The 18,055-nt window shown below is 43.4% G+C and overlaps 2 protein-coding genes across 2 annotated transcripts; both read left to right on the forward strand.

Annotated features, from left to right (window-relative positions):
- Positions 1-8,320: 8,320 nt before the first annotated feature.
- LOC125534803 (protein FAR1-RELATED SEQUENCE 5-like) lies at positions 8,321-10,043 on the forward strand. The gene is made up of 5 exons (XM_048697898.1): positions 8,321-8,427; positions 8,567-8,636; positions 8,714-8,801; positions 8,899-9,953; positions 10,025-10,043. Exons 3-5 carry the CDS (start codon positions 8,718-8,720, stop codon positions 10,041-10,043), a joined length of 1,158 nt encoding a protein of 385 aa, XP_048553855.1. The 5' UTR covers positions 8,321-8,427; positions 8,567-8,636; positions 8,714-8,717.
- LOC125540758 (protein FAR1-RELATED SEQUENCE 5-like) lies at positions 10,033-11,225 on the forward strand. Its single transcript, XM_048704327.1, has 2 exons — positions 10,033-10,625; positions 10,703-11,225. Exons 1-2 carry the CDS (start codon positions 10,099-10,101, stop codon positions 11,211-11,213), a joined length of 1,038 nt encoding a protein of 345 aa, XP_048560284.1. The 5' UTR covers positions 10,033-10,098; the 3' UTR covers positions 11,214-11,225.
- Positions 11,226-18,055: the final 6,830 nt, after the last annotated feature.

Below are 18,055 nucleotides of genomic sequence, written 5' to 3' on the forward strand. Positions count from 1 at the left end.
CAAATTTTCCTAAGTCCTGCTTATATACATAGAGTATTGGTCCCGGTTTGTGGCACCAACCGGGACCAATACCCTCTTTAGTCCCGGTTGGTGCCACCAACCGGGACCAAATACCAATTTTCAGCAGCCCAAAGGGCGGGAAGTGGCGGCCTTTGGTGCCACGAACCGTGACCAATGCTCCCCTTTAGTCCCGGTTGGTGCCACCAACCAGGACCAAAGGCCTTGTGTTGCTGCGGCGTCGAAAGTTTAGTCCCACCTCGCTAGTTGAGAGGGGTGCACAGTGGTTTATAAGCCCCACTGCCGCACCCCTCTCGAGCTTCTCTCCATTGCAGGCTTACGGGCCTAATTGTCACTGCTATGCCTGTGGGCCTACTGGGCCTCCTGCGGGTCTGAATCCTGGCCCTTGGATGGGTTTCTAGTCGTATTCAGGCCGTGGGGGCCCAGTAGGTGGCATTTTTTTTGTTTTTTGTTGCTTTATTTTATTTTCTTTTGTTTTATGCTTTATTTTTTAATTCTTTATGCTTTTAGTTTTAGGAAAATTATAAACTTTTTGTTAATGCCATTAGTTTTCAAATTTGAAAACATTTTTTTTGTTTTTTTGTTTTCTTTGTTGCTTTATTTATTTTATTTTGTTTCTAATTACAACAAAATACTTATTGTTGCTATTTTTTCCAGTTTTTTGTTTTGTTTTTTGCATTATTTATTTTCTTTTGTTTTTTGCTTTAATTTTTAATTCTGTTTGCTTTTAGGTTAGCAAAATTATAAACTTTCTGTTAGTGCCATTAGTTTTAGAAAAATTATAAACTTTTTGTTAGTGCCATTAGTTTACAAATTTGAATAGTTAAAATTTGAATTCTTTGAAATTTGTGTGAATTACAAGTTTGTGATTAACTTACTAAAAATTGAGAATAGATGCGCTTATAGAGAAAATTCAACCTAAATTCATACTAAATTTCTATGAATTTCAGAGAAATTCACTATGAATTTAGGTTAAACTTTTCTCTATTAGGGCATCTATTTTCACTTTGAGAGGAGCTCAACAAGGCAGAGAGGGAAGGGCTTATAAATCGGTGTGAGCCCCTTCGGTTGGCGAGGTGGGACTAAACTCTGCCCGCAACGAGGACCAACCCTTTAGTCCCGGTTTGTGGCACAAACTGGGACTAATGGTCATGGGCCAGGGGCGAGGAGCAAAATTATAAACTTTCTGTTATTGCCATTAGTTTTAGAAAAATTATAAACTTTCTGTTAGTGCCATTAGTTTTCAAATTTGAATAGTTAAAATTTGAATTCTTTGAAATTTGTTTGAATCTTGTGATTAACTTTACTTTTTCCAGTTTTTTTGTTTTTTGCATTATTATTTTTCTTTTGTTTTTTGCATTTTTTAATTCTTTTTGCTTTTAGGTCAGAAAAATTATAAACTTTCTGTTAGTGCCATCAGTTTTAGAAAAAATTATAAACTTTCTGTTAGTGCCATTAGTTTTCAAATTTGAATAGTTAAAATTTGAATAATGGTATTATGAGGGCCGAACCATAAGACATTAAAGCATTTCAAATGAACTCTGAAAAAGTTGAAAGTTGGCATTGTATCATAATTTCACCCACATAGCATGTGCATGTACAAAACAGACAATGGTAGTATATTCGTGTGTTACAAAGTTGGCATGGTATCATCATAATAGTTGCGGGAGAAAGTCTTCACTTTTTTCTTCACTTGTGTCATTTGCTTATTGCGCCGTAACCATGGATAATCTTCATCGTTTATCAGGATGCTTGGGTCAGCCTTGACATTGAAGTGAGGAATTTCATGAAACTTTTCATAATCTTCAGACATGTCTGTCTTGCCGTCCATTCCCAGGATGTCCCTTTTTCCTGAAAGAATTATGTGGCGCTTTGGCTCATCGTATGATGTATTCGCTTCCTTATCTTTTCTTTTTCTCGGTTTGGTAGACATGTCCTTCACATAGATAACCTGTGCCACGTCATTGGCTAGGACGAATGGTTCGTCAGTGTACCCAAGATTTTTCAGATCCACTGTTGTCATTCCGTACTGTAGGTCTACCTGTACCCCGCCGCCTGACAGATTGACCCATTTGCACTTAAACAAAGGGACCTTAAAATCAGGTCCGTAGTCAAGTTCCCATATGTCCACTATGTAACCATAATATGTGTCATTTTCGCTCTCGGTTGCTGCATCAAAGCGGACACCGCTGTTTTGGTTGGTGCTCTTTTCATCTTGGGTGATCGTGTAAAATGTATTCCTATTTATCTCGTATCCTTTGTAAGTTAATACAGTCAAAGATGGTCCCCTGGACAACAAGTACAACTCATCACAAACAGTGTTGTCACCTCTGAGACGTGTTTCCAACCAACTGCTGAAAGTCTTGATGTGTTCACATGTAATCCAGTCGTCGCACTGCTCCGGGTGTTTGGAGCGCAGACTGTTCTTGTGTTCATCGACATACGGGGTCACCAAGGTAGAGTTCTATAGAACTGTGTAGTGTGCTTGAGACCAAGAATATCCGTCTCTGCATATTATTGAGTCTCTTCCAAGAGTGTCTTTTCCAGTTAGTCTCTCCTCATACCGCGATTTAGGGAGACCTATCTTCTTAAGGCCAGGAATGAAGTCAACACAAAACCCGATAACATCCTCTGTTTGATGGCCCAGGGAAATGCTTCCTTCTGGCCTAGCGTGGTTACGGACATATTTCTTTAGGACTCCCATGAACCTCTCAAAGGGGAACATATTGTGTAGAAATACGGGCCCCAGGATGACAATCTCGTCGACTAGATGAACTACGACGTGCGTCATGATATTGAAGAAGGATGGTGGGAACACCAGCTCGAAACTGACAAGACATTGCGCCACATCACTCCTTAGCCTTGGTATGATTTCTGGATCGATCACCTTCTGAGAGATTGCATTGAGGAATGCACATAGCTTCACAATGGCTAATCGGACGTTTTACGGTAGAAGCCCCCTCAATGCAACCGGAAGCAATTGCGTCATAATCACGTGGCAGTCATGAGACTTTAGGTTCTGAAACTTTTTCTCTGGCATATTTATTATTCCCTTTATATTCGACGAGAAGCCAGTCGTGACCTTCATACTAAGCAGGCATTCAAAGAAGATTTCTTTCTCTTCTTTCGTAAGAGCGTAGCTGGCAGGACCTTTATACTGCTTCGGAGGCATGCTGTCTTTTTCGTGCAAACGTTGCAGGTCCTCCCGTGCCTCAGGTGTATCTTTTGTCTTCCCATACACGCCCAAGAAGCCTAGCAGGTTCACGCAAAGGTTCTTCGTCACGTGCATCACGTCGATTGAAGAGCGGACCTCTAGGTCTTTCCAGTAGGGTAGGTCCCAAAATATAGGTTTCTTCTTCCACATGGGTGCGTGTCCTTAGCGTCATTCGGAACAGCTAGTCCACCGGGACCCTTTCCAAAGATTACCTGTAAATCATTGACCATAGCAAGTACGTGATCACCAGTACACATGGCGGACTTCTTCCGGTGATCTGCCTCGCCTTTGAAATGCTTGCCTTTCTTTCGACATTGATGGTTTGTCGAAAGAAATCGACGATGGCCCAGGTACACATTCTTCCTGCATTTGTCCAGGTATATACTTTCAGTGTCATCTAAAGAGTGCGTGCATGCGTGGTATCCTTTGTTTGTCTGTCCTGAAAGGTTACTGGGAGCGGGCCAATCGTTGATGGTCACGAATAGCAACGCCTTAAGGTTAAATTCCTCCTGTCTGTGCTCATTCCACGTACGTACACCGTTTCCATTCCACAGCTGTAAAAGTTCTTCAACTAATGGCCTTAGGTACACATCAATGTCGTTGCCGGGTTGCTTAGGGCCTTGGATGAGAACTGGCATCATAATGAACTTCCGCTTCATGCACATCCAAGGAGGAAGGTTATACATACATAGAGTCACGAGCCAGGTGCTGTGATTGCTGCTCTGCTCCCCGAAAGGATTAATGCGATCCGCGCTTAAAGCAAACCATACATTCCTTGGGTCCTTTGCAAACTCATCCCAGTACTTTCTCTCGATTTTTCTCCACTGTGACCCGTCAGCGGGTGCTCTCAACTTCCCATCTTTCTTTCGGTTCTCACTGTGCCATCGCATCAACTTGGCATGCTCTTTGTTTCTGAACAGACGTTTCAACCGTGGTATTATAGGAGCATACCACATCACCTTCGCAGGAACCCTCTTCCTGGGGGGCTCGCCGTCAACATCACCAGGGTCATCTTGTCTGATCTTATACCGCAATGCACCGCATACCGGGCATGCGTTCAGATCCTTGTATGCACCGCGGTAGAGGATGCAGTCATTAGGGCATGCATGTATCTTCTCCAACTCCAATCCTAGAGGGCATACGACCTTCTTTGCTGCGTATGTACTGTCGGGCAATTCGTTATCCTTTGGAAGCTTCTTCTTCAATATTTTCAGTAGCTTCTCAAATCCTTTGTCAGCCACAGCATTCTCTGCCTTCCACTGCAGCAATTCCAGTACGGTACCGAGTTTTGTGTTGCCATCTTCGCAATTGGGGTACAACCCTTTTTTGTGATCCTCTAACATGCGATCAAACTTCAACTTCTCCTTTTGACTTTCGCATTGCGTCCTTGCATCGACAATGACCCGACGGAGATCATCATCATCGGGCACATCGTCTGGTTCCTCTTGATCTTCAGCAGCTTCACCCGTTGCAGCATCATTGGGCACATCGTCTGGTTCCTCTTGATCTTCACCAACTCCCCCCGTTGCAGCATCACCGTATTCAGGGGGCACATAGTTGTCATCGTACTCTTCTTCTTCGCCGTCTTCCATCATAACCCCTATTTCTCCGTGCCTCGTCCAAACATTATAGTGTGGCATGAAACCCTTGTAAAGCAGGTGGGAGTGAAGGATTTTCCGGTTAGAGTAAGACCTCGTATTCCCACATTCAGTGCATGGACAACACATAAAACCATTCTGCTTGTTTGCCTCAGCCGCATCGAGAAACTCATGCACGCCCTTAATGTACTCGCAGGTGTGTCTGTCACCGTACATCGATTGCCGGTTTATCTGCGTGCATTATATATAATTAAGTGTCCAAATTAATAGAAGTTCATCATCACATTAAAACCAAAGTGCATACATAGTTCTCATCTAACAACATATAGCTCTCCAGAGCATCTAATTAATTAAACCATACATTGAAACTATGTAAAACATTTCAATGCGAAAACAAATGCGATCATAATCGCAACCAAGGTAACAATTGATCCAACGGCATAATGATACCAAGCCTCGGTATGAATGGCATATTTTCTAATCTTTCTAATCTTCAAGCGCATTGCATCCATCTTGATCTTGTGATCATCGACGACATCCGCAACATGCAACTCCAATATCATCTTCTCCTCAATTTTGTTTATTTTTTCCTTCAACAAATTGTTTTCTTCTTCAACTAAATTTAACCTCTCGACAATAGGGTCGGTTGGCATTTCCGATTCACATACATCCTATATAAATAAAATCTATGTCACGTTGGTCGGCATAATTTTCATAAACAATAAATGAACCAATAGTTATAAAGATAATATATATACCACATCCGAATCATAGACATGACGAGGGCCGACAGGGGCGGATACCAAAACCATCGCACTATATAAGATGCAATAATAAAAGTAAGAAAATAATACTTGTAAACATACAAGTAAGAATATTTTTCCTTTCAGAAAGAAGATAAGAACAAGAGGCTCACCACGGTGGTGCCGGCGATGAGTTCGGCGCGGGTGATCGACGGCGGTGAAGACGGGGACGGGGCGTGACGGACCGCTAAACCTAGACAAATATTATGGAAAATGGAGCTTGGAGGTCGAGCTTGGAGAGGAGAAAGCTTAAGTAGTGTGGCTCGGGCATTCCATCGAACACCTTGTGTGCATAGGAGGTGAGCTAGAGCACCACCAAGCCCTCTCCCCCTCGGCCAGAAAAAAACAGAGCAGTGTGCTCTGCTCTTACGCGAGGGGGTATATATAGGCACTTCATTGGTCCCGGTTGGTGGCACGAACCGGGACTAAAGGGGAGCCTTTGGTCCCGGTTCAAGCCACCAACCGAGACCAATGGTGGTGGGCCAGGAGCGAGGCCCATTGGTCCCGGTTCGTCCCACCAATCGGGACCAAAAGGTCCAGATGAACCGGGACCAATGGCCCACGTGGCCCGGCCGGCCCCTGGGCTCACGAACTGGGACCAATGCCCCCATTGGTCCTGGTTCTGGACTGAACCGGGACTAATGGGCTGACCCGGCCTGGATCAAAGCCCTGTTTTCTACTAGTGAATGTTATTGCCACAAAATTGAAATTTGGTATTGACATTATGAAGATTACCTTAAGTGTGAAAGATACTGAGCATGGACCTGTGTTCTTATTTATAGCTCTAACTGCATGTACCATATGGATAAAAAAATATCTATCATTTCTAATGAAATGGTAAGATTTCTTGATCTTGAATAAAGATGTGTACATAAATATCACTAAACTCGATGCTGCCTTGTGATAATCTCATGGTGATGTTTCTTCTTACTTTTATTTTGTTATATCCTGTTTGAGTAAATATGTTAAATCTGGATTACTACTAACTTGAACATTATCTGCATAACCACAACGTCGGGACCGGCATCCTCGCCCCAAGGCGCGTTACCGATCTAGTAGTCAGTTAGTCATGCAACAACACGGCCCAGACGGGCGAAAGTCGTCAAAAGTCACATCCCAATGTTGTTCTGAAAGTACTGAACCAATGTTGTTCTATACTTCTATTAGTACAAATATTAGTTCTTGGCCATGTGTATTCAGTCTGCTCCTTTTCTAGTGGATAGAATGCTCTTTTCTTTCTAGCTATTGCAGGGAACGTTTGACGAAAATAGATTCAGATATATAAATGCGCATATGATAACAGATACATATGCATTATCTGGGGAAAAAAGATACAGAAGTATTAGTGATGCAATTTGTTTCAGCTAGCTTAAGAGGGCCTGAAATACAGTGTAGAATGACATATATAATCTTGCTTCATACTACAGCTTATTTGGGACTAAAAACCGCTGCTAAAAGAATCAACTAAAAAAACTCTAGTACCGGTTTGTGGCATTAACCGGTACTAAAGATGCTGGTGGGGCCCCAGCCTGACAAAAGCCTGCCATCACATTTTTAGTACCGGTTCGTGGCATGAACCTGTACTAAAGGTTCGCCACGAACCGGTATTAATGATCGCCGCCCGCCTAGCCGTTGGAACCGACACTAATAAGCACATTAGTGCCGGTTCAGTTACAAACTTGGACTAATGTGTCTCATGTAAGGTCGTTTTTCTACTAGTGCTGCGATACGTCTTTAGTGAGAGGAGACGTTTCCGTCGACCACGAGGCATCTACGGTGTCTTCGTAAAATCTCAAGATAATGTGCCGCTCAATCTCTCGGAGGTTCTCATAGGGTGTCCATGTGTGCGTTCATAGCGATGAATGTATGTGTGTTAATATAAGCGCTTTGCGTCTGTACTGTGTTAAAAAAAATAAGAAAGAGAAAAAAGCAGAACCAGACACCCGAAAAAAGTGAAAACAAACAAACATTTTCTCGTCGTATGCGCGCGCATGGTGGCGGCGCGTCGCCTGGCTGCCCTCCAATCGCCGCTGTTTCTCGGCCGCTCCGCTTACTGGGGATGCCCGCGCATGGTGAATAATTTGGGGATTTGTATTGATGATTTATTCACCAAATTACAATCATACATATCACCCAAAATAACATTAATTGCATTTTATGTAGTGAAGCTATTCAAAGAAGGAACCAGGAGAGAATGAAGATAGGCATTACGTCAGAACCATACTGCACTCTGTTGATGGTCCAGAGATGGTATGTGTGCCATGCTATGAGGTGTGACCATGTTGACGTCGAGTGCAAGACTACATTGTCTAACCACCAATACTCGTCACATGAAAACGGTGAATCGACAAGGCAAAATCACCGGTATCACAAGCATTTCATGGGCTCACACATGTGGAGTGAGAGTTGATTCGAGGAGAACTAGTTGCATGAAAAGGAAAAAAACTCTATAATATGATGTGCAACTCTCTCTCTCTCTCTCTCTCTCTCTATATATATATATATATATATATATATATATGGCAGCATATCTCGTGAATCCGAGCTATTTGTGTGTCCGTGTATCCCTTTTCTTTTCACCCCCACGATCTTAATCGTACGAATTATCAAAGTTTGCGGTAATTTTACACTTACACGCCCGCCCTCCGACTAAAAGCAGCAACTTAATTTTGCAACAATACCCCAACTTCTGTATGCGTCGTGCGCCGCCGCCGCCGCCGAACTGCACATACGTCTGATCTGGATCGACTTGATCCTGACGTGCACCGGCACCCACCCGGCCGCCCCCATGCAGGTAGCATCCCAATCCTTTACGTGCTCCTCTACTCCCATGTTAACACTTAACACAAACCAGATAAGCACCAACAAGTGCCCCATGCTTTTACTTCCCCGATCTGATCCATCTCATGTATAACTGAAATATTCTGCTGCAGCGGCGACTAGACACGGACAAGTAGCAAGTACCCCTTGCAATCAGAGACACGTGGGCATCAAAACTTTGAGGTAAAACAACCGACAAATTCAGTCCTTGTGTATACATAGTGTATTTTGCAAGGCTAATTGTGTAGCTACATGTGCAGAAGTATGGATCCAATCAATAACATTCAAATGCATATGAGCCCCGGGGGATTTAGTACGCCCAAAAAGAACACAACCATACCTCTCTTTGTAAGTCAGTTTGCACTAACTGAAACTATGCATGCATTTGCCAAAAAAATACTGAACACATGAAATTACTTATTTCCGTTTATTCTTGACATTGCAGTCTTCTTCTTTTACGCCTGAATGTGATGAGCATTTGAAGCCTAAAGTGGGTATGACATTTGAAGGACTCGAGGCCGTGGAGAAGTTCTACAAGGCATATGCACATCAATCAGGTTTTGGCGTTCGTATCGGACAGCAGAAAAAGATTGAGAATAAGGTGGTCCGGACTAAGCGTTTCATGTGTAGTAGAGAAGGATTCAAGTCAAAAGATATTAAGGAGATTAATGACCCCTTGAGGAAAAGACGTAAGCAGACAGACACGCGATGCGGTTGTGATGCTCATATATTTGTTAGACTTTGTGGGGAGAACACCTACAAGATAGACTCATGGATTGAGCATCATGTTCATGGTCTTGTATCACCTGATAAGCGTCATTTGATCAGATCCAATCGTAGAGTTAGTGAGAGGGCAAAGAATACTTTATACACATGTCATAAGGCAAGCATTGGAACCTCCCAGGCATACAGGCTCCTGCAAGTTAGCGAGGGTGGAATTCCGAATGCTGGGTGCACAAAGAGGGACTTGCAAAATTACTATCGCGGACTCAGGTATAAAATCAGAGACGCGGATGCTCAAATGTTTGTGGCCCAATTAGCTAGAAAGAAGGAAGTGAATTCAGCATTTTTCTATGATTTTGAGGTGAATGATGAGGGGAACCTGGTGCGTGTGTTCTGGGCGGATGCCACAAGCAGGAAGAACTATAGTCACTTTGGTGATGTGATATCCTTCGATTCTACATACACCACTAATCAGTACAACATGATATTTGCATCATTTACAGGGGTTAATCATCACTTACAAAGTGTCTTTTTTGGTGCTGGATTCTTATCAAATGAGAAGGATGAGTCATACATTTGGTTATTTCAGACCTTCCTAAAAGCAATGGGAGGGGTAGCACCTAGACTCATCATAACTGATGAAGCTGCTAGCATCAAGAATGGTATTGACAAAGTTCTTCCAGCCACTATGCATAGGTTATGCATGTGGCATATAATGGAAAAGGTGCCTGAAAAAGTTGGACCTTTGATTAGGGAAGATTCTGAATTTTGGCCGAGGTTGAACTCATGTGTTTGGGGTTCAGAAACTGCAAGTGAGTTTGAGTCACAATGGAATTTCATCATTACAGATTTTGGGTTGGAGGATAACGAGTGGTTAGCTAAGAGGTTTACCATTAGAGATACATGGATACCAGCCTACTTTATGGATATATCTCTTGCGGGCTTGCTCCGAACCACTTCAAGGTCAGAAAGTGCAAATTCTTTTTTCAACCGTTTCATTCATCGTAGGCTTGCTTTTGTTGAGTTCTGGCTTAGGTTCGACACAGCTTTAGAATGCCAACGTGAGGAAGAATTAATGGCAGACAACAGAAGCATGCATACCACCCCACAACTATTTACGCCATGGACAATGGAGAAACAAGGTAGTGAGGTATTCACATATGAGGTATTCGAGAAATTTCAGCTACAAGTTATTGCTGCTAGAGATCATTGTTGTGTTCAGGGTATTACACAAGGTGTGGGGTTAAAAACGGTGACCCTGAGAGGTCGATCTGGTAAGGTTAGGGAGGTCTCCTATGACACTACAACCATGATAGCAAATTGTCCGTGCAAGTTATTTGAGTCAATCGGTATTCCATGTCGACATATTATCCAAGTGTTGAGGATTGAGAACCAAAATGAACTTCCCAACTATTACATTATGAAAAGATGGCAGAAACGGTGCAAGAGGTAAAAAATGCATGCCAATCAATTTCTTATTCTAATTTCAAAATCATAGGATTAACAATATCTTATTTCCTTTGCAGGGAGAATGTTTATGATGAACAGGGGAACCTACTAGAAGAAAAGCCCACAGATTCACTAGATGCAGCCACGAGAAAGAAGATTTCGACTGTACGTGATAAGATGGAAGAGTTGATTCAAAAGGCAAAGCACTCAAATGAAGGCATGGACTTCTTAACATCAAGTGTGTTGAGCATTGAGGCGCCTTTAGACCAAATGGTCCCTGCAGCCACACAGAACACTAGGCAAGACGAATATGAGGCTTTTATTGGTTGTAATATTCCTACAGAAGTTGATATACATCCACCAACTGATGTTCGTACCGTGGGGAGATGCAAAAGAATAAAGAGTGGAAAGGAGATCAAGGAGGGTGATAGGAAAAGGAAGGACAAAGAAGCGAAGTTAAAGGTTGCACGCTTGTGCAAGACATGCAAGCAAATGGTGTTTCATGATAGTCGCAATTGTCCAAGCAAAACTATTCAAGGGAAAAGGAGCTTGATTGCGGAAGATGTGCAACCAAATGGTGCTTCCTGATATGAAAAATTGTCCAAGAAAATAATGATTTAATCTATGTTATGTTATTTGCAATTTGATATACTGAAGTCATATAATGGATCAGAATTTGTGTTATATCCAATTAAAGTTTAGTTGATTTCTGACAAGTTTTGATGCTTGTCAAATTGTTACAGAATATTGAACATATGTATCCACTTAATGTTTTTCTACCAAGTGAAGCATGATGACATTTCTGGTTTCTATGTAACTTGAGAGGCTGTATAGTGGCAGTACATGCATTTTTATTGCCCCTTCATATCCGTTAGATGGTTAAATATGAAGCTGAAGTTCAGGATTTCAAATGTTGACCATGCTTGCTGTTGCACCAATATTTTTCCTCAGACTAGCATCGTACAAGGACAAACAATGCAGTTTTGTCAATTTATTTGATCAACCAAGACCTAGGGCAAATGTTCAATAAACTTTTTATAGTGTCGCATCGCTTATATGTTTGATCTCAAAACTGAACAAACACATCGCAAGCCACTTCTCATAGTTCAGAAGCTTTACTGAACAGTATTTGCTTCAACCACGATAACTCAGAAAGTTTCAACACATAATGGATCTAGTCACTTCATGGGAACCTCTCATACTGACTTTTTGCTTATGGCATTGATCTCAAAACCGGACAATGCTGTTGCAGACCACTTCCTTTAAGTCAAAAGGTTACTGATCACTACATGTTTTGACCACATGAAGTCACCAATTTTTTCAATGCATAACTGAACTAGTCACAGAATTATTTCACAGTAGCAGCGAAGGGTTTTTTTTTCAAATGCCAGGCAAACTGACAGGAATTTCACTAATATGACCATGTGAGCAAGAATTGCACTAGTACAATCTGTTACTACAGCCTACAGCTTCAGGATATAAGCAAACTGACTCCATATAGGATACAAGCACTGCACTAGTACATCTTCGGCAGCCTACATCTCTACAGGCTACAGGCTATATAAGCAAAGCAATTAAGCATGGCATGCCATTAAGCATCGCACTAATACATCTGCTACAGTCAACAAACAGCTTCCTACAGACGTCATGCTACAACATCGGGACTGTCGTGGTTGTAGGAGGCTATCCAGGGGGTGTTGGCGCCGCATTTGGGACGAGTTGTCACCGTCGCGGAACCATCAATTTGCCATGGCTTCGTCGTTGAGACGGCCGCCGGATCTCCGTTGCTGTCGCTGGTCGCTGTTGTCGTCGCTTCTTGGTTGCCGTCGCCAAAGGACTTCATGGGGGCCGTCTAGCCCAAGATTTCTATCGTACGAGGCCTTTGGGTTGGGATTTAGATTTTGGAGCGACGGCGTGCGGGATTTGGCTGCAGAGGATCAGAGGATTTGGGGCAGCACGAAACGACATGGGGACCTCGGTTGAGGATCGTGGAGGACGGACTTTCGGGAGTTTGCTGCAAAATAAATGGTTGTTAGGTCCAAAAGCGGGCGGCTAATTGTAAATATTCCTGTTGCTGCACGGGAGGCGCATGATTTAGTGTTAATGGCTGAGATCACAGGGATACATGGATACACAATAAGCTCGAATTCACGAGATATGCTGCCTATATATATATATATATATATATATATATACATATATTCCTCCAAGATGGCACCTTCACGACTTCACCAGTTTCATGATATTAATTAGCTTCACTAGTTTAGCTATCGGACCTGAGATTTTGGAGGAAACTGAATTCCACTTCACCGTTCTTCATTTTACAGAACTGTTGGTTCACAATATGAGGAGAACAAGAAGAGCAATTTTTCAATTGACTGCCGACAACGGCCCAACCCTGCCCGTTCGTCTTTGGTGATACACGGCTACAACGAACCTCTTGAGCCTAGTGTTCACCCACTGGACCGTATCACATTCCCTGTTTCGGGTGGTGCCTAGTGGAGTTCCAAAATAAACATGTAGTACTAATAAATCAGGAACTTTAGATTTTTTTTATTCGGTAGACTATTTTTTTATTTCGGAGCAGATGGCTGAGATTTGATTTTTGTAATAATTGAGATAAAATAGACACAAATCTCCGATCAAACGTCTCAGATTTGCTTTGTACTCTTCTCAGCTTAGAAATCCAATCTCCCGTTTCCTCCAGCGAGTAATAAAATCTCCGATGGCCGTTGTTTCTCGGCCGCTCCGCTTCCGGTGGGTGCGACCAGACGGCGGCGGCGGCGGGTCGCCGGGCTGCCCTGGCCCTGCCTTGGGTACGTCTCTTCTCCCCATCCGTAGGACCCCAACCCTGCTGCTTTGCTCCTGAGTTCCCAGATCTTGCCATCTGTTTTTTCTTTATTTCGATTTCTTGCGCCGTTTGTCGAGTGCTTTGTGGATGCACCACGCGGGCGGGAAAATCAGAGGCGAAGCAGCTGCCGCTTCTGGCTGCTGAATCCCGCTCATGGGGAACCCCTCGATTTGGGCGTTGGGGGGATTTTTACCCCCGTAATTTTGGTGAAATTCAGTGAGTGGGTGGAAGTACTATCCTGTTGTAGCCAACTACTGTTTGAATTACCCTTAAAAAAGTACTCCCACTGATTGACAGTGCGCAGTATTCCCACTAATTCCCCACTAACACTGTCCACTAATACCAGCATATTTGGGCGTTTGTTTGTTTGGAGCGTATTGACAGTGCAGATTATTGGAGTACATCTGTAGCTAATTACTGTCTGCATTGCTATAGGTATTCCCCAATAATTCAGAGAGTATTACCCTCTGAATTTTGACAGTGCAGACTAATAATTTTCATATGTTTTTTTTTTCTGGAGAATACGATGTTGTTCTGAAAGTTGTCGAAATATGCTGGTATGAACATTTTTATTGATTCAGCGGTTGCATATTAGCAAGGTTTTGTGGGATGTTCGACACCAGCCCATGCCTATTCACATCTGACTATTCAGTTGCTGTGAATGTCTGACTAAAATGGATTCATCAAAGATATAATTAGTCATATGAATACAGATACATATGCATTTTCTGAAGAAGAAGAAGAAGAAGAAGAAGAAGAAGAAGAAGAAGAAGAAGAAGAAGAAGAAGAAGAAGTACATAAGTATTATGGTGCTATTTATTGCAGCTAGACGCAAGTGCCTGAAATACAAGGCAGCCATTTTCCTTCAAACTATAATCGAAAATTTTCTTGATTCACTGCTTAGGTATCGACACCATTTTATAAAGGATTGTTTGATGCCAGTGGCCCGGACCATGTAGCTGTAGGAAACTTCTATTAGTTACTAATCATATGTATTATGTAGTCACCTCTACCCTTTTTCTAGTCTAGAGAATGTTTTCTTTTTGTTTACGAGGCATTGTAGAGAATGTTTGAAAAAACTCGGATTCAAAGATATAAATAGGCATATAAATAGATATACGGCTGCTTACGAAAAAAAGATACAGATGTTTCACATAAAAAGAAAAAAGATACAGATGCATCAGTGATGCTATTTGTTCAGCTAAACATAAGTGCCTGAAATACTATATTTACCATTAACTGTGAAGCTTCAATGGAAAACAGTTTCAGATTATCCATGTATTGCATAATCTTACTTCATGCCACAACTTATTTGTTAACAAGCAGGGACTACGGAAGTGAACTGATGAAGGAAGAGGGATCCGGAGGTATGGGGATTTGGACTGCTCCATCAAGCATTTGTGTCACTTTAAGCATGGTTGGCCGCATTGTTGGCTCCTCCTGAAGGCACCAAAGTGCTACAGCCACGAAGCGCTCTGCCTTTTTTATGTTGAAGATTGCTTCATCGTCACCCTCCACCAGCAAGTTGATCCTCCCACACCTGTAACAGTCGTTTGCCCAGTAAGTTAGTATCGCCTGATCTTCATCGGCGATCTCTACCTCCACATTCCTCCTGCAGCACACAAGCTCCAGCAGGATCACACCAAAGCTGTAAACATCGACTTTGGAAGTGATCGCTATGTTCTTGAACCACTCTGGGGCAACGTAACCTCGAGTGCCCCGGATGCCAGTGTTTGTTTGTGTCTGATTGGCTCGAAGAAGCTTTGCCAGGCCAAAGTCTGCTATCTTTGCCATGAAGCTGTCATCGAGAAGGATGTTCTGTGGTTTTATGTCGCAGTGGATAATCTGTGTGCTGCACTCTTCATGCAAGTAGAGCAGCCCTCGTGCCACTCCAAGTGCGACTTGCACACGGAGGTTCCAATCTGGCCGAGCATCACCGAAGAGGAATTCATTGAGCGAGCCCTTGGTCATGAACTCATAAACTAGCAGTCGGTGAGTTCCCTCGTTGCACATGCCAAGCAGCCTGACCAAGTTCTTGTGAAACGTCTGCCCGATGGTTTGCACTTCCACCATGAATTCCTTCTCAGTCTCTTGCTGGAGTTTTTCAATTTTCTTGACTGCAATGTTGGTCGCATGCTCATCTTGCAGCTTTCCTTTGTACACAGTACCAGAGGCACCGCTGCCTAGCACCTCATGGAAACCACTGGTTGCCTTCTCCAGTTCACTGTAAGTGAAAAGTTTTGGGGGCAATATAGAACTACCTGACGATTGCGGTGACCGGAGTTTCTTTTTTGAGGTGATGGAAATACCCCAGTAAGTGCCAAAGAGCAGAATAGAGATAAGGAGAAGGTTTAGCAATACCGAACTCCCAAAAAACAAGGAACTCCCAAGAATCCAATACTTCTTGTCCTTCTTCCATTTGCTAGAGCCACTGCTGAGCTGGGACTCTGAATTGTTGCTCCTAGGCACCTTGATCAGAACCGTCCTCTGGACAGTTTGTGCCATATTTCCATTTGATAAAGGGAGCTTTTTCTTCCAGCAGGTTTTTGTGTTTGGATCAAAGACCGCTGCGGCACAGAAGCAATCAATCACACACAGCCTCCGGCACTCTGTCTCATCTATGGGGCGGTATTGCTCATAGTCACAGTTAGGCCAATCAACACGATCGATCGTAGTCATCTCAAACTGCGCCATTGCTGCTATCTCATCAAGGTCACAACTTTGTGGCACAAAGTTAGGCCTGCACCCTTTGTACTCCCTCTCCTCATCGAAGAACTTGTAATGTTCAGGGCATAGGCAGCTTGTCTGATTCTTGGTGCCATCAAAGGTGCAGTAGCTGTTGAAGCCACATGCACCACTGCCTGCATTTACCATTACTGTTTCGCAGATGTCCTCAGGAATTGAGCTCACCGCTTTCCATTGCAAGCTCCATAGACTTCTGGCCTTTCTGCTCTTTGGGTACACATACTGCCGAAATACGCCATCCGGATCAAGTGTGGCACGATTGAAGAAATCACCCATTGAGTTGCCCCCTGCTGAAGTGACATTGATCTGTGTCACATTTTTCAAGGTGAAGTATATCCTGCCTGTTTCATTGAACACCAACCGTGAGCCGTTCCCAACTGTCATAGTTGCCCAGTATGGACCATACTCAAGTGTGGAATGCTCGGCCATTGAATACAGCACAAGATTACCATCAGTTTGCACAGCTAGGAGAAACCGGCCATTGGAGTAGTCCGTGTTGATGAGACGGCTTCTGAGTAGCTTCTCCTCTGGACCCACACGGAGCACTTGTGTGGGCAGGATGGTATCAGCCGGGACAGCAAAGGTCTCCCACTTCACCGTGCCATCTGCACCGACAAGCAGGAAGTCGCCCGTGTCGAGCATTTTGGCATAGGCCACACTAGGGGCCCGAGGACTCCAGACTTCATCGCCAGATGGGTTGCGAAGCGAGAGCAACCCATCAGTGGTGAGGTGCAGCACGGAGCTGGATGGCACTTGCACCGGTGACTCTTGACCGTCGGAGCTGCTCTTGGCGTACCAAGCGACTGTCTTCTCAGGGATCTTGTCGAACCAGACGGCGAGGAGGTATGAGGAGGGGTTACCTTCCAGTGGCCGGAAACCGAACGCGAAGTTGCGGGAGGGCGAGAGCCATGAGCTGTTTGGCCCCTGGGGCTTCAAGGAGGAGCCCAAGGTGATGTTCACTTGTGCTTGAGCAGCAGATGATACCCCCAGAAGCAGTAGCAAGAACTGGAGCAAGAGCCATGGGAGGTGAGGTGCCATTGCTTTTGCTCTGTTTGGTGCCTCTACTGATGAGAACTGGAGCAAGCTTATGCCCCTTGCAGAATGGCACTTAACGGTGCTCAGTCATTACGCGGCTTCTTCTTCGTGGAACAGTTGGCGTCAGTACGGCACGTGGAAAATAATGTCCATGAATTGGATTTTGTGTGGAACAGTGTATGAGGTTGTGATTGAATTGGTTAACCGAATTGAGGTTGCCGCTGCTGCTAGGCTAGTGTTTTGTTTTTCTGAGTATACTGCTAGTGTTCTGACTTTCTAGAATAATTGTTTTGTCTTTACCAAATTAATGTTAAGATATAGTTTAAATGAAAAGTGCTAATCTGAATTTGTGAACTGATAAAATACTGAAATTATTTGTCCCTTAATACAGAAGTCTGAACTCTAAAGTTTAACCAATTCTGGCTATTCGTTTCCTACTTGTCAATTAGAATTTTTTATCACCTACGCATCTCATGGCATTCAAGAGTTTCCATTGACTTGACTTGACTTGGCATGTCACAGCTGGTCACCGGTGTTTACACTCCATTGGTGTTTCCGTGAAGGAAGGGGCACAAGGACTTGACCCATTGGTTGACTGGAATATTGGAAATAGTTGGAGTAACTATTACATGGCTAGGGTACTTCCACAAAAAAAGAGAAACATGGCTACGGTAAGGGGGACACTGACCACTCAATTTAGAAATTATATGTGCCTCTATAGCCAGTAATTTTAAACATATGGCTACGGTAAGGTCCGCGTCTCTCTGGCCTGTATTTTTTTGAATTTTTGGGGGAAGGG

This window comes from Triticum urartu, chromosome 2 (assembly GCF_003073215.2).
Source record: "Triticum urartu cultivar G1812 chromosome 2, Tu2.1, whole genome shotgun sequence".
Lineage (NCBI taxonomy): Eukaryota > Viridiplantae > Streptophyta > Magnoliopsida > Poales > Poaceae > Triticum > Triticum urartu.